General features: G+C 39.7%; 1 protein-coding gene across 7 annotated transcripts in view; it reads left to right on the forward strand.

Moving 5' to 3' along the window:
• The window catches only part of NUP210L (nucleoporin 210 like), an 85,759-nt gene that overhangs the window by 16,602 nt on the left and 43,934 nt on the right, over positions 1–25,223 (forward strand). For 3 of the 7 annotated variants that reach the window (XM_047841452.1, XM_047841456.1, XM_047841453.1), the window contains exons 9-14: positions 82–188; positions 809–949; positions 15,212–15,349; positions 16,051–16,206; positions 18,987–19,185; positions 21,378–21,523. In XM_047841452.1, the coding sequence (XP_047697408.1) occupies positions 82–188; positions 809–949; positions 15,212–15,349; positions 16,051–16,206; positions 18,987–19,185; positions 21,378–21,523 (887 nt within the window). The remainder of the gene's footprint in view (positions 1–81; positions 189–808; positions 950–15,211; positions 15,350–16,050; positions 16,207–18,986; positions 19,186–21,377; positions 21,524–25,223) is intronic. The other 4 variants (XM_047841454.1, XM_047841455.1, XM_047841457.1 and 1 more) reach the window with 4 other exon arrangements.

Consider the following 25,223-nt stretch of genomic DNA (forward strand, 5'->3'; position numbering starts at 1 on the left):
TTTTATAAGTTTGTATTTTTTAATTCATTGTAGAAAAATGTTGGCCTCTTCTGATACCTTTGTTTCTTGATTTGTGTACAGATTTCACAGTCCAACCTGGAGACCGGTGGAGTCTAGAGGTGGGACAGGTGTATGTCATTACAGTAGAAGTGTTTGATAAAAGCAGCACGAAGGTCTATATTTCAGATGTGAGTGTCTTTTTTGTATTTTTCTAGCCCCTCTTGTGGATGACTTCTTGAGTGGGCCATCTTTCTGGCGAGGAAGGGGTTTTTTTCTTTTGCTTCCAGATTTTACTTTTAAAGTTACTACTTTATGGTTGTCATTAAATAGTTCTGTCCTTGAGAAATCCTAAACCAGAAGTAAAATATATAGTTCAGTGATAATTCTAGAAAAGAGGTGGAGAGGTCTCATTCACCGACTCCCTTAGAGCTGGTCACCCCCAGCGGCGTGGGGCGAGGATCAGTGGCGCCACAGACAGCAGTGCGGCACTCATGTTTCAGCGCCCTTTTGTTTTCCATGAAAACTGTCAATGTATGGAAAGGCAAAAATTATACCCAAATTTGCATAAAGTTTGACTCTTTCTATTTCTGATCACTTGCCATTAATGAATCTTTCAAAAATTAGTATCATTTTAAAATTACATCTTTCCGACTTTCTATGACGAGATACTTTCCATGATCAGAGCAAAGGTATTATTTTTATTTATCCCTAGAATGCATATCCACACCTTTTTTTAATGCTTTGGGGTTAAGATGGAGTTAGTGAAAAAACATCTCCAGTTTTGTATTGCTGTTGGGCTAATTTTCAGAATCTCAGGATTATGTTCCAGTTCCTACAGGAGTACTTTGAAGAGCAGCTCACTACGGTGAATGGATCTTATCATGTGGTAAAAGCCCTGAAAAGTGGTGTCGTGCTGATAAATGCATCCCTGACTTCTATCATTTACCAGGTAGGAATTTATTTTTATTTAATTCAAAAATTTTTTATTAGTTTATTTTTTGAGAGAGAGCGAGAGCAGGGGAGGGACAGAGAGGGAGAGAGAGAATCCTAAGTAGACTTCACACTCTCAGCCTAGAGCTGGACGTGGGGCTCGAACTCGTGAACTGCGAGATCATGAGCTGAGCCAAAATCAAGAGTCAGATGCTTAACCGACTGAGCCACCCAGCCACCCCTACCAGGTGGGAATTTAAAGGATAATCTTTAAATACTGAGAACCCTGATGAGGCTTGGATGACTTGTTGATTTGCAAGCAGATACATGGCACATTCCACCTGTATCTTTCAATAAAAATGAAAAAGAAGACGATAAACCGTATACTTGGTAGTTTATACCTGTACAGATTTCCTGTTGCAGTTTTTGTTATTGCTCATATTTGCATTTCTGGTCATTGTATATACATTCACCATTTGAGGTTCCTTTAAAAAATTATTTGGGTGTACCTGAATGGCTCATTCGGTTAAGCATCCAACTCATGATCTCAGCTGGGCTCTGTACTGGACGTGAAGTTTGCTTAAAATAAAATAAAAAATAAAAATAAAATAAAATAAAATACATATTAATGTGCACATTTCTTTGTGTTGTCAGATCCACATAGAGTACTTTCTATTCCGAAAATCCAAAGGATTAATACGTCAGTGTATTTGGCCATGCCACCAACCTTAAACTTTTTGCATTGTTTCCATTTCTTATTCTTATTAAATGCCATAACTGAATTTCTTTGTACATTTTTTTCTTTTGATTAATTTTTATATGACATAATGTCAGATTTCTGATTAAGTTTCTGATTTTTAACAGCCTGCCAAATTTATCTCCATCTCCCAAACCTATTTGTTCTTCACAGATCCTTTCATCTGGTTATTTAAAACCGATCCCGAGTGGCCCTTGACTCTTCCTTCCCCCTCACCTGCTACATTCAGTACACTGTTGAATGCCATGTCAATTCTTGTGAATGTCTCCCAACCCATTTTTTACTATTCCCATGGTGATTTTCACCTAGACCTTCATAGCAATTTTCTTCCTTCCTTCTTTCCTTCTTTCTTCCTTCCTTTTGCAATCTCTAGGGCTTGAAATCATGACCCCAAGATCAAGAGTTGAATGCTCTACCAACTGAGCCAGCCAGGAGCCCATCACGTTTTTTTTTTTTTTAATGTTTATTTATTTTTGAGAAAGAGAGAGACAGAGTGTGAGCCAGGGAAGATCAGAGAGAGAGGGAGACACAGAATCAGAAGCAGGCTCCAGACTCTGAGCTGTCAGCACAGAGCCCGAAGCAGGGCTCGAACTCACAAACTGTGAGATCATGACCTGAGCCAAAGTGGGACTTCTAACTGATTGAGCCACCCAGGCGTCCCTAATTTTTATTTTTTTTAAATGTTTTATTATTTTTGAGAGATAGAATACGAGCAGGGGAGAGGCAGAGAGAGAGGGAGACAGAGAATCCGAAGCAGGCTCCAGGCTCTGAGCTCAATCCACTGGGCCACCCAAGTACTCCAGTTTCTTTTTTCTTTCTTAACTTCTTATTTATTTTTTTAACAATTTTTTTTAACGTTTATTTATTTTTGAGACAGAGAGAGACAGAGCATGAATCGGGGAGGGTCAGAAAGAGGGAGACACAGAATCTGAAACAGGCTCCAGGCTCTGAGCTGTCAGCACAGAGCCCGACGCGGGGCTCAAACTCACGGACTGCAAGATCATGACCCGAGCTGAAGTCGGCCGCTTAACCGACTGAGCCACCCAGGCACCCCTTTTCTTAACTTTTTAAAAAATGTTTATTTTTGAGAGCATGCTTGAGCACGTGTGCAAGTGGAGGAGGGGCAGAGAGAGGAGGGGTAAGAGGACCTAAAGTGGGCTCTTTGCTGACAGCAGAGAGCCTGATGTGGGGCTTGAACTCACAAGCCATGAGATCATGAGCGGAGCCAAAGTCGGATGCTTAACCCACTGAGCCACCTAGGCACCCCTGTATAGCAGTTTTTTAATGGGTATTCCTACCTCTGATATCACCCCTAGCTGGAACCATATTCTAAAAACTACATGGGGCGCCTGGGTGGTGCAGTCGGTTAAGCGTCCGACTTCAGCCAGGTCACGATCTCACAGTCCGTGAGTTCGAGCCCCGCGTCAGGCTCTGGGCTGATGGCTCAGAGCCTGGAGCCTGTTTCCGATTCTGTGTCTCCCTCTCTCTCTGCCCCTCCCTCGTTCATGCTCTGTCTCTCTCTGTCCCAAAAATAAAATAAAACATTGAAAAAAAAAAATTAAAAAAAAAAAAAAACTACAGAAATTGTGTGTTTACTGTTTAAATTCCTTTGGTGGCATCCCATTGGTTTTAAGGTAAAGTTAAAACTCCTTAATATGGTTTTAATAGGGCCCTCCATGACAGAGATCACAAAGGGGGTGATCTCTAGCCTATATCTTGGTTTGTGGTCTTTTTATTTGGGCGTGCAAACTTTCTATTTATTTATTTTTTTTGACCTTTTATTTACCTACTTATTTTAGAGAGCGAGAGAGCATGAATGGGAGGGGGGAAGAGGGAGAGAGAGAGAGATCTTAAGCAGGCTCCAGGCTTAGCACAGAGCAGATGTGGGGCTGAATCCCATGACCCTGGGATCATGACCTGAGCATCAGTTGCTCAACTGAATGAGGTCCCCCAAAAACTTCTTTTTAATTGAGAAATTTTATTTATTTTTTACTTATTCTTTTTATTTGACAGTTTCTTTTTTTTTTATTTTAATTTTTTAAATGTTTATTTTTGAAAGAGAGACAAAGTGTGAGCCGGGGAGGGACAGAGAGGGAGACACAGAATCTGAGGCAGTCTCCAGGCTCTGAGCTGTCAGCACAGACCCCGACCATGGGGCTTGAACTCATGGACCAGGAGATCATGATCTGAGCCTGAGATGGATGCTTAGCCGACTGAGGCACCCAGGTGCCCCTTAATTTAAATAAAACCTAGGATTTCTGCTTCTCTAGGTTATATGAAAATCTGAGAGGGGCATCCGGATGGGCATCCCCTCAGTCGGTTGAGCATCTGACTTAGGCTCAGGTCATGATTTCACTGTTTGTGAGTTCAGGCCCCGAGTTGGGCTCTCTGCTGTTAGCCTGCTTCGCATCCTGTGTCCCCTTCCCTCTGCCCCTCCCCAACTTGCACTCTCTCCAAACAGAAAAAAAGAATCTGACAATGATTAACTGGGACAGACAGTGGCTACACCATTTAGACTATGCTTTTAATTCTGCTGTTTCCCTCCCTTCACTATTATTTCATATTCAGCTTAATAGGCCTGTCTAGGGGTGCCTGCATGGGCTCAGTTGGTTAAGTGTCAGACTTCCGCTCACGCCATGATCTCATGGTTCATGAGTTCAAGCCCCATGTCAGGCTCTGTGCTGACAGCTGGGAGCCTGGAGCCTGCTTTGGATTCTGTGTCTCCCTCTCTCTCTCTGCCCCTCCCTTGCTTGCGCTCTGTCTCTCTCTCAAAAATAAATAAACATTAAAAAAAATGCTGTGGGAATTTAATTTTGTGACTCTACCTGAATGATTGGCCCAAGACAACTTTTCCAGTTGCAGGTCTTGTCACTCTCTCTCCATTATGTATCAACCACACTGAACTTCCAGTTTCTAGAAAATGCATTCTTCCTTTTTGCCTCTAGGTTTCCTTTCCATTTGTTTATTTTCATTGTTATAAACAAATATAGTTTCTTTTGTCTATAATACTTTGTGTACTCAGTGTGAAACATCACTTCTTCAGGCCTGTTTTCCCCTTTCATATATATTCTCAGAACTCCCAAACTTCCCAGGTCATAATATTCATCATATTTTACTGTTATTATTTGTTCCTTTTATCACATTATAAACTTTGAGGGCAATGATTATGCCTACTTTGTTCACAACTGTTGCCCTAACATCTAACAGAGTGACTAACATGTCGTTGGCAGAAATAAGTATTTGTTAAATGGTGTTTGGATTACTTATATCAATTTTAGGTTTACATTCATTAGTAAAATATGTCCAGTGTTTTCAACAATATTTACTCAACAGTTGTTTTTTTTTTTAAGTTTACTTATTTATTTTGAGAGAGAGTGCAAGTAGGGGAGGAGCAGAGAGAGAGAGGGAGAGAGAGAGAATTCCAAGCAGTCTCTGCACTGTGCAGAGCCCAATGCAGGGCTCGAACTCAGGAACCATAAGATCATGACTTGAGCTGACGTCGGACACTTAACTGACTGAGGCACCCAGGTGCCCCTCTTTTGTTTTCAATATTAAAAAAAATTTTTTTTAAGTAATCTCTACACCCAACATAGGGCTTGAATTCATGACCCTGAGATATCAAGAGTGACATACCCTGGGGCACCTGGGTGGCTCAGTCAGTTAAGTGCCTGACTTCGTTCAGGTCATGATCTCACAGTTCGTGGGTGCTGACAGCTCCTGGAGCCTGCTTCAGATTCTGTGTCTCCCTCTCTCTTTGCCCCTCACCTGCTCATGTTCTCTCTCTCTCAAAAATAAATAAACATTAAAAAAAATTTTTAATAAAAAAAATGTGACATACTGTACCAACTGAGCCAGCCAGGCACCCCCTCAGTTTTTTCAATAATATTTAATACACAGTGATTTTTTTTGTACACTGTATGGCATTTCTGGCAATTTGACACTATTCTAGAATCATTCTTCAATCCCAAAGAACCTGCTTTTTAAAAAATATGTTTTAAAATGAGCTCTCACCATCACCTCTTTATTTTTATTTATTTTTTTAATGTTTATTTTTGAGAGAGAGAGAGAGAGCAAGAGAGGCAGAGTACAAGTAGGAGAGGGGTAGAGAGAGGGAGACACAGAATCTGAAGTAGGCTCCAGGCTCTGAGCTGTCAGCACAGAGCCCGACGCGGGCTCAAATTTGTGAACCGAGAGATCATGACTTGAGCCGAAGTCAGATGCTTAACCGATTGACTCACCCAGGCGCCCCACACCCTTACTCTTTTAAAAATTGTTTTTATTTTGATATTTTTGCCTAATTATGCTGTTCATCAAGTTCAGATTTGGTGTGGAAATTGTAATTGACACCGACTGTACTCTTTTTTTTTTTTTTTAAATAAAGCTTCACTAAAAAAAATTTTTTTTAATGTTTATTTTTGAGAGAGAGAGAGCACGAGCAGGGGAGGGTCAGAGAAAGAGGGAGACACAGAATCTGAAGCAGGCTCCAGGCTCTGAGCCAGCACAGAGCCTGACGTGGGGCTCGAACTCACGAACTGTGAGGTCACGACTTGAGCTGAGGCCAGATGCTTAACCAACTGAGCCACCCAGGCACCCTGACACCTACTATACTCTTAATTTGGTGAGGCTAGAGACAGTTCTTGGGTTTTCCTAGTTTCCTTAATACCTAGTCAAGAGATAGTAATTCATCTTTTTTGTGTTGGGATTAAAATGTGGATTATGTATGGTCCGAAATTGGAAAGTCTTCATTGAATATATTGGAGCACTTAACCATTTTGGAGGAAAAGTTACCATTAATAACTTTCTTAAACTGTTTATTTTGGAATTATAGATTTACAGGAAGTTATAGAAATAGTACATAGGACAAGATGTACAGATGGCCAATAAACATATAAAAACATGTTCAACATAATTAGTCATTAGGAAAATTCAAATCAAAATCATAATGAGATACCACTTGACACCCACTGGCTGAAAATAAGAAGGACAGACAATGACAAGTATTGATAAGCATGTAGAGAAATTTGAACCCTTACACACTCCTGGGGGGAATGTGTGTAAGTGAATAAATGGTGTTGCTGCTTTGGAAAACACCTGGCAGTTATCAACAGACAAAATACAGAACTACTGTGTTACCCGGCCATTCTGCTCTTATGTATATATGCAAGAAACGTGAAAACATTTTGACTCAAAAGCTTGTGCATGCATGTTCATAGCATTATTTATAGTAGAAAGTGGACACAACCCAAATGTTCATCAGCTGAGGAGTAGATAATAAATTATGGTACATCCATATTCCATACAATGGAATATTTGGCAATAGAAAACAAGTACTGATATATGCTACAGCATGGGTAATTCTTGAAAACATTATGCTGAGTGAAAAAGCCAGACACAGGCCACATGTTGCATGATTGCATTTATGTGAAATGTCAAAAACAGGCAAATCCATAGACAGAAAGCAGTAAATGCGGTCGCCTAGGACTGGGGGAGGGAGTGGTCACCTAGGACTGAGAGAGGTAGTGGTCAGCTAGGGATGGGAGAGGGAGTGGTCACCCAGGACTGGGGGAGGCAGTGGTCACCTAGGATTGGGGGAGGGAGTAGTCACCTAGGGCTGGGAGAGGGGAGTGGTCACCTAAGGCTGGGGGAGGGAGTGGTCAGCTAGGACTGGGGGAAGCAGTGGTCAGCTAGGGCTAGGAGAGGAAGCGGTCATCTAGGGCTGGGGGAGGGAGTGGAGGGCTTGGAGAGTGACAGCTAAGGTGTAGGGTTTGGTTTTGGTGTAATGAAAGTGTTCTAAAACTGATTGTGGGGATGGATGAAAAACTGAAGGTACTAAACATAATGCCCTTAATATTTATCTAAATTGTTACATGCATCAATATAGAATTTAAAAACTGCTGAGTTATATTCCATTGTATTGATACACTAGAGTTTTTTAACCATTCAGCTATTGAAGGACATTTTTTTCCCCTAGTATTTGGCTATAATAAATAAAGTGGCTCTGAACCCTTTTTATTTTTAAGTTATTTATTTTGAGAGAGAGAAAGGGAACAGGGGAGGAGCAGAGAGGGAGAGAGAGAATCCCAAGCAGGTTCTGTGCTCAGCGCAGAGCCTGACACAGGGCTTGAACCCACAAAACTTTGAGATCATGACTTGAGCCAAAACCAAGAGTTAGACACTTAACCAACTGAGCCACCCAGGTACCCCAATAATTCTAATAATTTATCTATAGAATCACTTATATTTTATATCATATCATCTGTAATTGACAGATTTGATTCTTTCCTGTCCTAATCCAATACCCACTTTTTCCAATTGTAATGCCTTTTACTTTTTTTTCTTGCCTTATTCACGATCTCCAGTACAATGCCAAACAGACATGGTAATAATGTTTCTGATCTCAAAGGAAAGCCTTTTCTCTGTTAAGTGTGATGTTTAGTTTCTTTAAACAATTTGCCCTTTCAGGGGTGCCTGGGGGGCTCAGTCAGTTAAGTGTCCGACTTCAGCTCAGGGCATGATCTCACGGTTCATGGGTTCAAGCCCCGCATGGGGCTCTGTGCTGACAGCTCAGAGCCTAGAGCCTGCTTCAGATTCTGTGTCTCCTTCTCTCTCTGCCCCTCCTCTGCTCACACTCTGTCTCTGTCTCTCTCTCTCTCTCAAAAATAAATAAACATTAAAAAAATTTTTTTAAAGGTATGCCCTTTCAAATTACTGAAATTTCCTTTTATTTCTAAATTCCCATATCCTAGATGAATGAATGTTATATTTCAGTGTATATTTCCTGCAAACGTTAAGATGATTCCGTAATTTTGGGGCACCTGGGTGGCTTAGTCAGTTAAGCGTCCAACTTTGCAGGTCATGATCTCTGGGTCTGTGAGTTCGAGCCCCGCATTGGGCTGTGTGCTGACAGCTCAGAGCCTGGATCCTGCTTCGGATTCTGTCTCTCCCTCTCTCTTTGCCCCTCCCCTGCTCACACACTGTCTCTATCTCTCAAAAGTAAATGTTAAAAAAAAAGATGATTCTGTAGTTTCTTTTTCTATTGTTAATTTCAGTAATTTTTAACGTTTATTTATATTTAGAGAGAGAGAGAGAGAGAGAAAGAGCACACAAGTAGGGGAGGGGCAGACAAAAAGGGAGACTGAGACTCCCAGGCAGACTCCATGTTGTCAATGCAGAGACCAACTTGGGACTTGAAGTCCTGAACTGTGATGTCATGATCTAAGCCAAAATCAAGAGTCTGACGCTTAAATGAATGAGTGATCCAGGTGCTCCTGTTACTTTCTTTTCTATTTTTTGGAATAGTTTCAGAAGAATAGGTTTTTAAAAAAAATTTTTTAATGTTTATCTAAGAGAGGGAGAGGGAGAATGAATGGGGAGGGTCAGATAGAGAAGGAGAGGGAGAGAATCCCAAGCAGGTTTCGCACTGCCAGCACAGAGCCTGGTGTGGGGCTCGAACTCACAAACTGTGAAATCATGACCTGAGCCAAAGCCAAGAGTCAGACACTTAACTAAGCCACTGAGGCACCCCCAGAAGAATAGGTATTAATTCTTCTTTAAATTTTTGGTAGAATTCACCTCTGAATCCATCTGGCCCTGGACTTTTGTTTGTTGGCAGTTTTTTGATTACTGATTCAGTTTCATTGTTGGTAATCAGTATGTGCAATGTTCCTATTTCTTCCTGTTTTAGTTTTGGTAGGTTATATGTTTCTAGGATTTAATCCATTTCTTCTAGGTTGTCCAATTTGTTGTCATCTAGTTATTCATAATATTCTCTTATAATTGTATCTCTGTGGTTTTGGTTGTTATTTCTTCTCTTTCATTTGTGATTTTATTTATTTGGGTCCTTCCACTTTTCTTTTGGAAAGTCTGACTAGAGGTTTATCAGTTTTTTCCCCCAAAGAATCAGCTCCTGGTTTCATTGGTCTGTTCTCTTGTTTTTCAGTTTCTATATCATTTATTTTTGCTCTAATCTTTATTATTTCCTTCCTTTTGCTGGTTTTAGGTTTTGTTTGTTCTTTTTCTAGTTCCTTCAAGTGTAAGATTAGATTGTTTATTTGAGATTTTTCTTGCTTCTTGAAGTATGCCTGTATTGCTATAAACTTAGAACCACTCTTACATCCTAAAGGTTTCAAACCATTGTGGTTTATTTTCATTTGTTTTTGTGTACTTTTTTATTTCTTTTATTTCATGGTTGACCCATTCATTGTCTATTTAACCTTCACCTATTTGTGGTCTTTCCAGATTTTTTCTTGTGGTTGACTTCTGGTTTCATAGCATTGTAGTCAGAAAAGATGCATATGACTTCAGTTTTTTTGAATTTGTTGATGCTTGTTTTGTGGCCTAATATGTGTGATCTGTTCTGGAGAATGTTCCACATACACTGTAAAAGGATGTATATTCTGCTGTTTTGGGATAGAATGCTCTGAATATATCTGTTAAATACATTTGGCCCAGTGTGTCATTCAAAGCCATTGTTTCCTTGTTGATTTTCTGTTTTGATGACCTGTCCATTGATGTGAATGGTGTGTTAAAGGCCCGTAATGTTATTGTATAGTAATTGTAATATCATTGTATATTGTATTGCATTTGATAATAGTCAATTAGTTCCTTTATGTTTTTTATTAATTGTTTTATGTGTTTGGGTTCTCTCATGTTGGATGCATAAATATTTACAATTGCTATATTTTCTTGTTGGATTGTCCCTTTTATTATTGCAAAGTGCTCATCTTTGCCTCTTGTTATGGTCTTTGTTTTAAAGTCTGTATTGTTACTTCAGCTTTCTTTTGACACCCATTTGCATGATAAATATTTATCTGTCCCTTCACTTTCAGTCTGCAGGTGTCTTTAGGTCTAGAACGAGTCCCTTGTTGGGATCCTGGCTGGCTCAGTCAATAGAACATGTGACTCTTGATCTTGGGGTTGTAGGTTCAAGCCCCACATTGGATGTAGAGATTACTTAAAAATAAAATCTTAAATAAACAAAATGGATCTCTTGTAGGAAGCATATAACTGGGTCTTTGTTGTTGTTGTTTTATCCATTCTGTGTCCTTTGATTGGAGCATTTAGTGCATTTACTTCCCAAGTCATTATTGGTAGTTATGTATTTATTGCCATTTGGTTACTTGTTTTCTGGTTGTTTCTGAATATTTTCTCTGATCCTTGTCTTTCCCTCTTTCATCATATGCTGGTTTTCTTTAGTGATGTATTTGGATTTCTTTCCTTGCATTCTTTGCTTATTTATTAGTGGTTTCGATTTGTGGTTGCCATTAGGTTTGTATATAACCTCTTCTGCATAAAGCAGTCAATATTAAGCTGATGGCTGTTTAACTTTGAACCCATTCTTTCTCTTCTCCTCCCCATGTTTATGTATATGTTGTCATATTTTAGATCCTTTTATTTTGTGAATTTCTTGAGTGAGTTTTTACAGAAGTATTCATTTTTACTTCTTTTGTATGGTCTACTTTACATACTCTCACTAATGGTCTTCCCTTTCTATTCATAGAGTCCTCTTTAGGTTTCTTGTAGGGCTGGTTTAGTAGTCATGAACTTCTTTAGGTTTTACTTGTCTGGGAAACTCTCTCTCTCTGCTTCTATTCTGACTGAGAGTCTTGTTGGATAGAGTATTCTTGGCTGCAGGTTTTTCTCATGTAGCACGTTGGTCATGCTACTCCCTTCTGGCTTGGGAAAAATCTATTGATAGCTTTATGGGTTTCTCTTGTATGTAACTCTTCTTTTGTCTTGCTGCTTTTAAGATTTTTTCTTTTTTTTAATACTTTTTTTTAATGTTTTTGTTTTTGAGAGAGAGAGAGAGAGAGAGGGAAAAGAGCACGAGTGGGGAGGAGCAGAGACAGAGAGGAGAACAAAGGATCCAAAGCGGGCTCTGGGCTGACAGCAGAGAGCCCAACATGGGGCTTAAACCCACAAATCATGAGATCATGACCTGAACCAAAGTCAGACACTCAACTGGCTGAGCCACCCAGGTGCCCCTTTAATAATTTTTTAATGTTTATTTATTTTGAGACAGATAGAGTGTGTGAAAGTAGGGAAGGGGTAGAGAGAGAGAGAAAAAAAAAAAAATCTCAAGCCTGCTCTGCGCTGTCAGCACAGAGTCAGACATGGGGCCTGATCTCATCAACCATGGGATCATGACCTGAGCTGAAATCGAGAGTCAGACCCTTAACCACCTGAGCCACCCAGGCGCCCCTAAGATTTTTTCCTTATCACTCTATTCTGCCATTCTAATTACAATATGTCTTGGTGTGGATCTGCTTTTGTTGGAGGTTCTCTGTGCCTCCTGGATATGGATATCTGTTTCCTTCCCCAGATGAGGGAAATTTTTAGCTATTATTTCTTCAAAGGAATTCTCTGGCCCCCTTTCTCTTTCTTCTTCTTCTGAGATTCCTATAATACAAATATTTTTACATTTGATGGAGTTACTGAGTTCCCTAAGTCTCTTCTTGTTTTATGTAATTCTTTTTTTTCTCCCGTTTGTTCAGCTTCATTGGTTTCCATGACTCTGTCTTGTAGGTCACTGATTCGTTCCTCTGCTTCCTCCAGCCTGCTGTTCATTCCATCAAGCATGTTTCTCATTTTACTTATTGAGTCCTTTATCTCTGCTATGTTATTCCTTATCTCTGTGTTAATGGTCTCACTGGTGTCCTCCACTCTTTTCTCAAGTCCAGCGAGTATCTTTATGGTCATTACTTTATTTTTATTTATGTATGTTATGTATGTTTATTTTTGAGAGAGACATGGAGTGCAAGCAGAGAAGGGGCAGAGAGAAAGAGGGAGACTGAATCCAAAGCAGGCTTCAGTCTCTGAGCTATCAGCACAGAGTCTGATACAGTACTTGAACTCACCAACCATGAGATCCTGACGTGAGCCAAAGTCGGACGCTTAACCAATTGAGCTACCCAGGCGCCCCTATGATCATGACTTTATTTTTAAAAATTTTTTTTTCAACGTTTATTTATTTTTTGGGGGACAGAGAGAGACAGAGCATGAATGGGGGAGGGGCAGAGAGAGAGGGAGACACAGAATATGATCATGACTTTAAATTCTCCATCAGGCTTGTTCCTTCTGTCTGTTGCACTTAGATCTCTGACTGTGGTCTTGTCCTGTTCTTTCACTGGACAGATTCCTCTGTCTTCTCATTTGGTCTAAGTCTCTGTGCCTGTTTCTGTGTACTAAGAAAGTCAGCTACATCTCCTGCTGTTGAAGGTAATGGCCTTATGAAAAAGAGGTCCTGTAGTGCCCTGCTTCATAGTGTCCCCTGTTGCCCAGGGCCTGGCGCTTCCGGGAGTATCTCCAGTGTGTGCTGCCTGCATGTACTCTGCTGTCGTGTCCTGGCTGCTTTACCTTTCAAGCCGGTCGTGTGCAGAGGCTCTCTTTGCCTGTTGTGGGCAGTGTTTGGTCCCTGGCCTGAATGTGGCAACTTTTAAGTGGATGTGCTCTGGTCTGCTTATGAGATGAAACCTGTTGCCACCGCCACCAGAACCCAGGCCTTGCAAAACTCCTGGGTTGAAAGATGTGGTGTGGGCAGGAGTTTGGACCGCTCTTCTGGGGTTGGGAGCTTGCTGTGCTGGGAGTGGGGCGAGCGTAAGTGGCAGCGGTGGTTCCTTTGGAGCGCAAGGGGGCGGGGCTTGGTGTAAGCAAGTTAGGTAGCGAGTGTGGGCACTGCACCGGTTCCCACAGGTGCCCTGTACTTACCCTGAGAGGCAGGGGAGGGAAACGGTGCCTGCTAGTGCCTTTGTTTCTGGAAGGGTCTCTCTGTGAATGCTGCCTCTCTGGGATGCAGTTGGAGAAGAGCAGATAACCTCCCCACTGTGTGTCCCAGATGCTCTTCAGATCTCTTTTTCCATGCTGTGTGTCTGCAAGCTGTTTGCTCTGCTTTCTGTCCAGGAGCTGCTCAATGCCCCCTCCCCCCAACTCCCAACACTCTCCCCTCCCATGCCCATCGACCTTTAAAACTCCAGGCCTTAAGCCCCAGGTTGCAAGTACTCGAAATTCAGCCCCTCTCACCTTCTGCTTTCCCAGCCAATTGCTATGGGGAATCATTGTCTCCCTGTACTTCCCTGTACGCTAGTCTGTCTCTCACCCTTCTCTGTGACTTACTGTGGCTCCCTCCCCACCACAGTGGCCACAATCTATTTCCCTCCCAAACCATGTCTTCCTATTTTCTTCAGCATGGCTTCTTTTCCACCCCTAGTTATGGAGTTTGATCTGGTAGTCTTCAGGTCGGTTTTGGGGGGTATTTAGGAGGATCTGGTAGTTATATTCATGGGAATATATTCTGGGTATATTCATGGGACGAGGTGAGCCTAGGGTCCTCCTAGGTTGGGGTCTGCCACTACCTTCCCTAGCCCCCAGAACACCCATATCTTATAGCAGAATGATGTTCTCTTAAACTGAAAGACTTATTTTCAGTTTATGATCCAGCTACTTTAAAGACTGAGGAGAAAATTCAGGGCCGTTATCACAGATGTGAGAATGTTAATAAATATTTCAGGGGTGCCTGGGTGGCTCGGTTAAGCATCCGACTTTGGCTCAGGTCATGATTTCACAGCTCATGGGTTTGAGCCCCATGTCGGTCTCTGTGTTGACAGCTCAGAACCTGGAACCTGCTTCAGATTCCGTGTCTCTCTCTGTCTATGCCCCTTCCCTGCATCACACACTGTCTCCCTCTGTCCTAAAAATAAGTAAACATTAGCAAAAAATAAAATAATAAATATTTCATACTTCAGGGCTTCTTTAAAAATCAGATAGAGGGGCGCCTGGGTGGCGCAGTCGGTTAAGCGCCCGACTTCAGCCAGGTCACGATCTCGTGCTCCGTGAGTTCGAGCCCCGCGTCAGGCTCTGGGCTGATGGCTCAGAGCCTGGAGCCGGTTTCCGATTCTGTGTCTCCCTCTCTCTCTGCCCCTCCCCCGTTCATGCTCTGTCTCTCTCTGTCCCAAAAATAAATAAACGTTGAAAAAAAAAATTAAAAAAAAAAATCAGATAGATAAAAAAAATTGATTGATTGATTTTTGCCTTTGTAGGGAAAATGCCAAGATAGTTGAGTGGGGGCAGTTGTTTTATCTCTGTACATTCCCCCCAATCTTGCTGTGTCTTTAATGATGAAAGGACTGTCTTAACCCTAGCACCTTTAATGTTCCTTTTATTCTGAGTAGCTTGGAATATCCCTTTGTCTTCATAGTTTACATATTTAACTGATGGTTGTTCAAGGGTCTTTCTTTCTGAAACTATGGTATCTCTTCTTATGTTGATAAAACTTTGTTATGTCAGGAAATTTTAACAATTTTCCCAGATGGTGATACTTATTTTAACTCTGATAAAAGCCCTTTCGTTATTATTGGAGTATAGAAGCTGTGGTTCTTCAATGAATAGGAATATTTATTTACTTCTTTTATAGAAAGAAGGTGGTTGAGTAATTCATTAGCACACCATTTTGCTGATGTTTTGCAAATAAATGAATGTGGATTGTAAAAAAGTCCTTATAAAATCTGTTTTGCACCCTTTTCCCTATAGAATAAAAATATTCAGCTTATAAAATTTCCAATTGTACATCAGCAAGAAGTGAAGATTTATTTTCCTATCAAGCTTACACCCAACTTTCTGGCATTTCCACATCATCCTATGGGAATATTATATCGTTATAAAGTACAGGTATGGTGTTCTATAATACGAAAAAATTTACAAAGAGATAATTCAGTTTCTCTGATAGCTTAATTTGTTGAAATTTGGTTAATGTTTAAAAATTTTCCCCCTAATCTTAGTAACATAACCCAGTTTCTGGTGGCAACCAAGTTGTTGTTGAATACTATCATGTTGATAAGACATGCTGTACTTTCTGTCTCTCTTCCACATATTCATTACTTGTGACTTTTGTAAAGTTTTGTCAAGCTCCCTTGTGCCCTTTTTGACATTTTGTGATAGTGCCATTACGTAAGCTCCCTTTGGTATTTCCCTATCCAAGTGCCTGCTTTCCTATAGCATCATATCTTCTTAGCATGTCCAGAAATAATTTCTTCTTTTTTTTTCTTTTGATGTTTATTTATTTTTGAGACAGAGAGAATGAGCAGGGGAGGGGCAGAGAGAGAGGGAGACACAGAATCTGCAGCAGACTGCAGTCTCTGAGCTGTGAGCACAGACCCTGATGCGGGGCTCAAATTCACGAACCACAAGATCATGACCTGAGCTGAAGTCAGACGCTTAACCGACTGAGCCACATAGGCGCCCCCAGAAATAATTTGTTATATAGTTTTATTATTTCTTAAACCTTATTTCACTGGATTTTACTTCTTTGCTTAAATATCATTTTCCTCCATTGGCAGTTAAATATAAATAGAGTTGTTATTTTTTCACAGGTAGAGGGTGGCAGTGGCAACTTCACTTGGACCTCTTCTAATGAAACAGTGGCTGTGGTGACCACCAAAGGAGTAGTGACTGCAGGCCAGGTCAGGGGGAACAGTACTGTTTTGGCCCGAGATGTACAAAATCCCTTTCGATATGGAGAAATTAAGGTAAATAACTCTCCAAAGATCCTTATTATCACCCCTGAGACACTGCTGGCCAAATTTAAGTACAGAACAAATAAAAATAATAAATTTAAGTACAGAACATGTTTTTTTTTTTATGTTTATTTATTTTTGAGAGAGAGAGAGAGAGAGAGACAGTGCACAAGCAGAGGAGGGGCAGAGAGAGAGAGGGAGACGCAGAATCCGAAGCAAGTTCCAGGCCCGAACCCACAAACCATGGGATCATGACATGAAGTGAAGTCAGATGCTTAACCGACTAAGCCACCCAGGCGCCCCAAGTACAGAACATGTTTAAAAATCTTTCTACTCCAAATTGGGTATTTGAAAATGAGGCTCAAATTCAATCTGAAAGTACATATTCCTTAAATATTTCTGGACCTTGGTTGAATCCTGCTTCACTTCACAGCCAGTTACTGAATGGGTATCCTTGTTTCCTTATCTCTCAAGTGGAGATAATGATAGTATCTACTTCAGTGGGTTATTGTCAGAATTAAATGAGGTAAGGTTTATTTCAATGCTTGGAATATATTCAATAATTAGTTATCTATTTTTGTTACTGTATTTTGTTATTATCACATGACCTTCATAATTTTATTTTTAGTCTCATATTGCTTGTCTTGATTAAAAACTTCTTTTTACTATATAATCGCATTCTTGTTTTTCCTCCACTTTTGATATATGTTAATGTGTGTTGTCCCCTGAAAGACTTAGCGTTTTCTTATCATTCAGTGAACATTTACTAAGTACTCTTAAGGCATTTAACTCCATACTAGATATTATAGGACATTCAAAGCAACATAACATATCATCCCTGCTTTAAAGAATCTAAATTCTATTTGGGAGATCTATTCACATGAATTTAAATAACATTTTAAGGGAATGATGTGAGTTATTTTAAAGCAGTATATGATTGAGAGCTACTTGAATTGTGTAGTAAAAGTATTATTAATATATAAAAGAAAAATCCTTGTAGATTTGACTACTTAGAGACTGTCATGAAGAGATGAGAATTTGAACAAGACTTTAAAAGACAGAGACAAACTAAGGCCTAAGGATCAAACTCAACCTGCTGCTTTTTTGATAAAGTTTTATCAGAACACAGCCACCTTCATTCATTTATGTATTGCTACTTTCAAGCCACAACTAGAGAGTTGGGGGTTGTCTCAGAAACTGTGCCCCACCCCCCCACCCCCCCACCCGCAAGCCTAAAATGTTTGCTGTCTAGCTTATTCCAGAAAACTTTTGCTGATTCCCACGGTAGACAGTGGAGAGCCATCCCAGGTTTTTAAGGTCAATAATATGGTAGAGCTTGTGTTTAGAAAGTACCTGATTATTTTTTTTGTCGGTCACAAGTATAATATTAAAAAAAAAAAAAGGAATGGAAGATATTTGCTAGTGCTATGTACTAGTAGATTAGAATTGATCGAAGGGAGAAATGAAGGAAAAGTGTCCAGTTAAGCCTGACTTAGTAATATGGTATTGAGAATAGAGAAAAGGGGGAAAATGAAGTGTTATTTTGCAGGTAGACTTAGTCAGATTCGATGCCCAGTGGAGTGGGGAAGACTGAAAGATTTAAAGACAGGGGTTTCTGCAGCTTTGGCAGCTGGATGAATATAAAATGCAAGGAAAGGGAAAAGGAAAAGAGGAAGATGATGAATTCAGTTTTGAATGCATTTAGTGTGATTCACCTGCGGAGCATCTGGGTGAATATTTGTTATTGATAATAGGGTTCTGAAGTACAACTGAAAGATTAGGACTAGAAATAAACATTTGGAATTATCAGCATATGGTTGGCCATTGAAGTTTTGGAACTGGGTAAGGTTTCTGAGGAAGAGCGTATAGGCAGAAGAGAAGGTGAACTCTAAGTAATATGTGTCATTTTAAGGGATGTAGGCAGAACAAGATGAACTAGCAGAAGGAGCAAGGAAAGTGACAGAAAAAATAGTCCCTTTGGGCTACCATAACAAAATACCACAGACTGGGTGGTGTATAAACAACAGAAATTTATTTCTCACAGTTTGGAGCCTGAGAAGTCCAAAATCACGGCACCAGCAGATTTGGTGTCTGGTGAGGGAAAATTCCAGATTCATAGGAGGCTGTCTTTTTTGCTGTAACCTCACATGGTAGAAGGGCTAGGGAGTTCTGTGGGGTCTCTTTTATAAAGGCACTAATTTAATTTCATTCATGACCTGATCACCTCCCAAAGTCCTCACCTCCTAATACCATCACTTTGGGGAATTAGGATTTCAACATAGGAATTTGAGGGGGGGGGGCGGGGACACAAACATTTAATCTATAGCAAAGACAAAAGATATTTTTAAAAAAATACTGAGAAGAGGAAGTGCTTTATATCTGAGGTTAGCAAAGTTTTTCTGTAAAGGGCCAGACAGTAAATATGTTAGCATTTGTAAACCACGTATATATACTCTCATATTCTTCTTTGTTGTTGTTTGTTTTAAAACCTTTTAAGGATGTGAAAACCATTCTTAGCTTACAAAAACTAAGAAAATTGGGCACTGGCCATCATTTGCCAGATTCTTGCTGTATGGTGTTAGATGCTTTAGAGAAATCAGTTGATGAAGGAATGAAATGAGTGACATGATTAACACTCCCTCCCCAACACACAGTATATGATACATATTTTTGTACACAAAACATACATACGTGTTTATGTATGTGTGTATTTAAATACTTAAGGAACGCTTTCTTTTCTTCTTAGACTTTCCTGACATAACTTTCTTGAAAGATTAATTTTTTCCCTCTAGGTATATGTCCTGAAACTGAACAAAATGGAACTGTTACCATTTCATGCTGATGTGGAGATTGGCCAGATTATAGAAATCCCCATTGCAATGTATCATGTAAATAAGGAGACCAAAGAAGTCATCGTGTTCACAGACTGCTCTCATTTATTGTTGCATCTGAACATGGATAAGCAAGGGGTCTTTACTCTTCTCAAGGAAGGTAAGAGTAAGCCTTTTATTTTCTCCTTTCTTTGTCTTTGAATGAAAGGACCAATCATCAATTCAGAAACTACAAACTATAGTATAAATTCACATATTACCTTTCTTTGTAGTACTTTTATTTATTCCATCAACTGCCTTGTTATGATGTAATTTAAAAACAAAGGCACAGAAATTGAATAGCATTTTCAGAGTCCTTGTAGCTATTCCTTCAATTCCTATGAAGATCTTTCTAATCTCAAGCTTCCTCTTTCTTTAATATATATATTATACATCTTTCTAAGATAGACGTAGTGACATTATTAAATTTATTCAGAAAAAGAAAGTATCTTTTTCTTTCTCTTTTTTTTTTAATGTTTGTTTATTTTTGAGAGTGGAGGAAAGGCCAGAGATGGGGGGACAGAAGATCCAAAGTGGGCTCCGTGTTGTTAGCGGGTTTTGAATCATGAATGGTGACATCATGGCCTGAGCTGAAGTTGGACGCTTAACTGATGGAGGCCCTCAAGGCACCCCAAGAAAATATCTTTTTTTTCTTTTTTTCATTTTTGAGAGACAGCATGACGGAGGGAGAGGCAGAGAGAGAGGGAGATACAGAATCCGAGGCAGGCTCCAGGCCCCAAGCTGTCAGCACAGAGCCCGATCTGGGGCTTGAACTCACGAACCATGAGATCATGACCCGAGCAGAAGTTGAATGCTTAACTGACTGAGCCACCCAGGTGCCCTGAAAATATCTTTTTCTAATGAAAAGAGAATATGAAGAAGCTATCCATAAAGACCAACATCATTTTCTCTTACCAAACATTATGTGTGATCCTGATTACTATTGTCTTTTAATCAGTAATAACAGTGGGTAGCATCCAACACTTACTTAGCTATTTGCTATTTGCTAGGCTCTGTTCTGAATAGTTTTCATATATTAGCTCATTTAATTCTCACAGTACATCTATAATTTGGACTTCTCCCTTGCCAAGTGTACTATATAATATCTCTTTCGGAATACCTGGGTAGCTCAGTAGGTTAAGCATCTGACTCTTCATTTCAGCTCAGGTCATGAGCTCACGGTTCGTGGGTTCGAGCCCTGCCTCGGGCTCTGGGCTGACAGTGCGGAGCCTGCTTGGGATTCTCATCTCCCTCTCTCTCTGCCCCTCCCTGACTTGTGAGTACTCTCTCTCTCTCCTGTGTCTCTCAAATAAACAAACATTTAAAAAATAATGTCTCTTTCCTCTTCTCTGTTCTCAAAGTGTGTCTCCTAATTTTTAGGCCCTCACTATCTCTCACCTAGAATATAACAACATCCTCCTAATGGTGCTTGCCTTTGATAATCCATGGCCACCACATGGAGTTTCATGAAACTCACTTTCATTACTTTCCCTGCTCAAAAATCGAGAGGCTTCTCACTGCTGGTGGAATAGAGCTGAAATCCTTAAAGTTTATGTTCAAGGCCTCTACAAGAAAACCCAGTGTGCCTTTTATAACTTCATATTTTGGCTTCATATATGTCTCTAGCCACACAGGCTGCTTAAGTGAAAATTTCCCGTATAGCCACCCTTCACGTACTCCTGCGTATCTCATTTGTATTTCTATCTTTGCTCATTCATCACTTGAGATACATCTTATACATGTCTAAATCTTCCTTTATCTCTCCAACTAGAAGTAATCTTTCTGTTTTCTAGACTTCCATGTTTATCATTTTCTTTTTTTAACTTTTATTTTAGAGAGAGAGCATGAGCAGGGGAGAGGGGCAGAAGGAGAGAGAGAGTGAATCTCAGGCTCCAGGCCCAGCGCAGTGCAGAACCCAACCCGGGACAAGATCTTATGAACCATGAAATCATGACCCGAGCCAAAATCAGGAGTTGGACGCTTAACTGACTGAGCCACTTAGGCGCCCATGCTTATAATTTTCTATTAATACTTTAATTTATGTAAATGTTCACTTTCCCGTTCTAAACTATAAATGCCTTTGCTGATACATATGTTATGTTCCTCACTGAACATAAAATTGTGTCTTACCTGATACATGTTAATAGAAGGAACAGATTTTTATATAGATTTGATATAAACATTTGGGGCCTAGTAGTGTATGAGATCAAGATGTTTTTTAATGTATTAAAATTCTTATATTTCTATAGACTGATCCCCATTGAGAACTGACTGCTTATTACCCTAATGAAGTCATATTTTTTTGATTTGCAGGTATTCAAAGACCTGGACCAACGCACTGTTCTAGTACACATATAGCAGCCAAATCTCTAGGCCATACTCTGGTAACAGTGAGTGTGACTGAGTATGAAGAGTATTTGGAGAGCAGTGCCACGTTTGCTGCTTATGAACCCCTAAAGGTGAGGCACTTCATGGTAAGGAACTGGCATATCTTTTCATGGAACCCACTGTGTCCACTTAGAGTCTTGCCAGCTGTCTGTGATTTCTGTGAAAGATCAGTTATATTTGTGTTCTCTTTATTTACCACTCCTTCACTCTTAGCTCTACAGTTCTGTCATCAAGCCTGAGTATCAGGGAGTGTACTCCCTCATGTGTCTGCCACAGGAATATCTTCAAGCTCTATCAGCAAGTTGGAGATCTTTTCATTTCTTTCTTCTTTTTTATTGAGGTATAAAATATGTATAGTAAATTACATTAAGTACGCTGATCTTAAGGTACTATTTGAATTTTTACATGTGCATATATACCTGTAAACATGACTCTGAACAAGATATTGAATATTAGTATGGTCTCTTTTAAAGAACTCTGAGAGAAAACTTGATTCTAGAGAGGGAAGTCGTCATCTTTTACCCTTTATACTTCAAGATTTTCAACAGAACAGTCATTATGGAGGGCCCTAAGGACTGGCCCGTTATAACTGGGACACTACGGCAGGTGGCAGTTCAAAACAAATGTAGAGCCTGGGATGCTTTCATAGTGGATCCCTTCAAGAACTACAACTGATGTCTAAAAGTTCTTGCTAATAGATACACATCCCGACTCAGTGACTCTTGGGACAAGGAGACACTCAATGGGGGGGGGGGTGGGGGGGAATTAACACTAATGAAAGAAGCAAGGTAAGTTGTTAATTGTAATTTTGCATTTTAAGTTGGGCTTATTGCACATTATGCAGCATAAGTATTAAACATATGGTTCAAACATATTTATTTGTTCTCAGTGGATGAATCTTCCTACTTGCTTGATTAAATGAAAGTACTTGGCTGTGGTTCATTGTCATTTCATTAGGTTTTCTATTTTATGATTATTCCTAGCCTTATTTTATATTTATTGAGTCTCCACAAATCAGATCTGCATGGATGAAAACCATCGTTAAAGGAGAGGAAATAAAATGATGGTTTTCCTTTTCTTTCTTTTCTTTTTTAATTTTTTTAGTGTTTATTTTTTTAAATTAATTAATTTATTTTGAGAGGGGTAGCACAAGCAGGGTAGGGGCAGAGAGAGAGGGGAGGGAGGGAATCCCAAGCAGGCTCTGCACTGTCAGCACAGATCCAGGTATGGGGCTTGAACTAACGAACTGTGAGGTCATGACCTGAGCTGAAGGCAGATGCTTAACCAAATGAGCCACCCAGGCACCCCTTAATGTTTATTTTTGAGAGAGAGAGGGAGAGAGAGAGAGAGAGAGAGAGAGAGAGAGAGAGAAACGAACATGAGTGGGGGAGGGGCAGAGAGAGAGGGAGACAGAGAATCTGAAGCAGGATCCATGCTGTCAATGCAAAGCCTGATGTGGGGCTTGAACCCATGAACCATGAGATCGTGATCTGAGCCGAAGTCAGATGCTCAGCCGACTGAACCACCCAGGCACCCCTGATGGTTCCCTTTTCTGTGTAGTGCTTTGGTCATAAATTTTCCCCTTTACCTTCTTAAAAGAGTACATGTGTTCTACCTTTGTTATCAATATTACGTTTCAGTGCATGGTATAGTTCTCAATTTGTCCTTGTACATGGAATTTACATTCAATTCAGTTGATCTGGTTAATTTTGGACTATATATTTAGGAGAAAGGAATAGTTTGTCTTGCTTTCTCAAGGAGGCCTTCTGTGAAACCTTTGACTAATTCTGTTTCTCCTATTAGTGTGCCTTTTTGTAATGCTTATTATTCTCTTTACCAACTTCAAATCTGTCTTTCTCAGACCGTGAGCTCCACTGTGAGGCAGGACCTCATTTGACTTTTTATTACTGTATCCCCCAATGAGCCATCAATGAATACTTGTTGAATTGACTTACAAATACATTATTTAAGAGAGTACTGCCATTAGACACAGGAATGTTTAATTTTAGTAATTTCAATTATCAGTATGATTAACTAATTCAGGAAAGAAATACTAAGACATGATTTGTTTACATTTTTAGAATGATTGCTCAACCCTGTACTTCATTTTGCAACTTAGTCAATATTGTAGACACTGTGTGGCACAGAAAAATAACCTACACTTTGATAATACTTTATTCTCCTAAAACAAGTTTGTTCATCTATAAATAGGATACCAATCTTGACTGTACCCCTTAAGTGAGAGTTCTTTGAAAAATAGGATGACGTGTATAGATGTATTACTTTATATATTTAGGACAAAAGTTATTTGCTAATTTAATTTAATAAAATATCCATTTAATGGATAAATTCTTAGAAACATATAATCTTCCAGAGCTGAATCAGGAAGAAATAGAAAATCTGAACAGCATGATTGCTAGTAATGAAATTGAATCAGTAATCAAAAAACTGACAAACAAAAGTCTAGGACCAGATGAGTTCACATGTGAATTCTACCAAACATTTAAGGAGGAGTTTATAGTTATTCTTCTCAAACAATTCCAAAGAATAGAAAAGGGAGGAAAGCTTCCAAATATATCCTACAAGGCCACCATTACCATACTACTAAAACTAGACAGAGACACCACAAAGAAAGAAAACTACAGGTCAATAGCACTGATGAACATAACTGCTAAAGTCCTCAACAAAATATTAGCAAAGGGCATATAACAATAGATTAAAAGGATCACTCACAAGTGGGATTTATTCCAAGAAAGCAAGGATGGTTTAGTATTCACAAATCAATGTGATACACCACATCAACAAAACACGTGATAAAAATCATGATTATCTTGAGGGTGCCTCAGTGACTCAGTTGGTTAAGTGTTCAATTCTTGATTCTGGCTCAGGTCATGATCTTACAGTTTTGTGAGTTCAGGCTCTGCGCTGATTATGTGGAGCCTACTTGGGATTAGCCCTCTCTCTGCCCTTCCCCCTGCTTATGCTCTCTCTCTCAAAATAAAGAAATAAACTTAAAAAAAAAATCATGATTATCTGAACAGATGCAGGAAAAGGGTTTGACAAAACTCAATATGCATTCATGATGAAAAATCTCAACAAAGTGGGTTTAGAGATAACATATGTCAACATAATACAGACCATGTATGAAAAAAACACAGCTAACACCATACTCAATGGTGAAAAACTGAGAGCTTTTCCTCTAAGATGAGGAACAGGACAAGGATGCCCACTGTCACCACTTTTATTCAACATAGTACTGGAAGTCCTAGCCATACAGTCAGACAAGAAATAAGCGGCATCTTTATTGGTAAAGAAGTTAAACTATCACTGTTCACAGATGACATGATACGAAACATAGGAAATCCTAAAGACTCTACCAAAAAAATACTAGAAGTATTAAGTAATAACTGAATTCAGTAAAGTTGCAGGATCCAAAATTGATACCCAGAAATCAGTGGTGTTTCTATACACTAATAAGTAGCAGAAAGAGAAATTAAGAAAATAATACCATTTACAGTTACACCAAAAAGAATAAAATACCTGGGAATAAACTTAACCAAGGAGGTAAAAGACCTGTACTGTGAAAACTATAGAACACTGACGAAAGGAATTGCAGATGACACAAACAGATGGAAAGATGTTCCATGCTTGTGGATTGGAGGATTTGATATAATTTAAAATGTTTTTAAATGTTTGTTTATTTTTGAGAGGGAGAGAGCATGTGCAGGGGAGGGGCAGTGAGAGAGGGAGACAGAGGATCTGAAGCGGGCA

The sequence above is a fragment of the Prionailurus viverrinus genome, chromosome F1 (genome assembly GCF_022837055.1).
Source record: "Prionailurus viverrinus isolate Anna chromosome F1, UM_Priviv_1.0, whole genome shotgun sequence".
Classification (NCBI taxonomy): domain Eukaryota; kingdom Metazoa; phylum Chordata; class Mammalia; order Carnivora; family Felidae; genus Prionailurus; species Prionailurus viverrinus.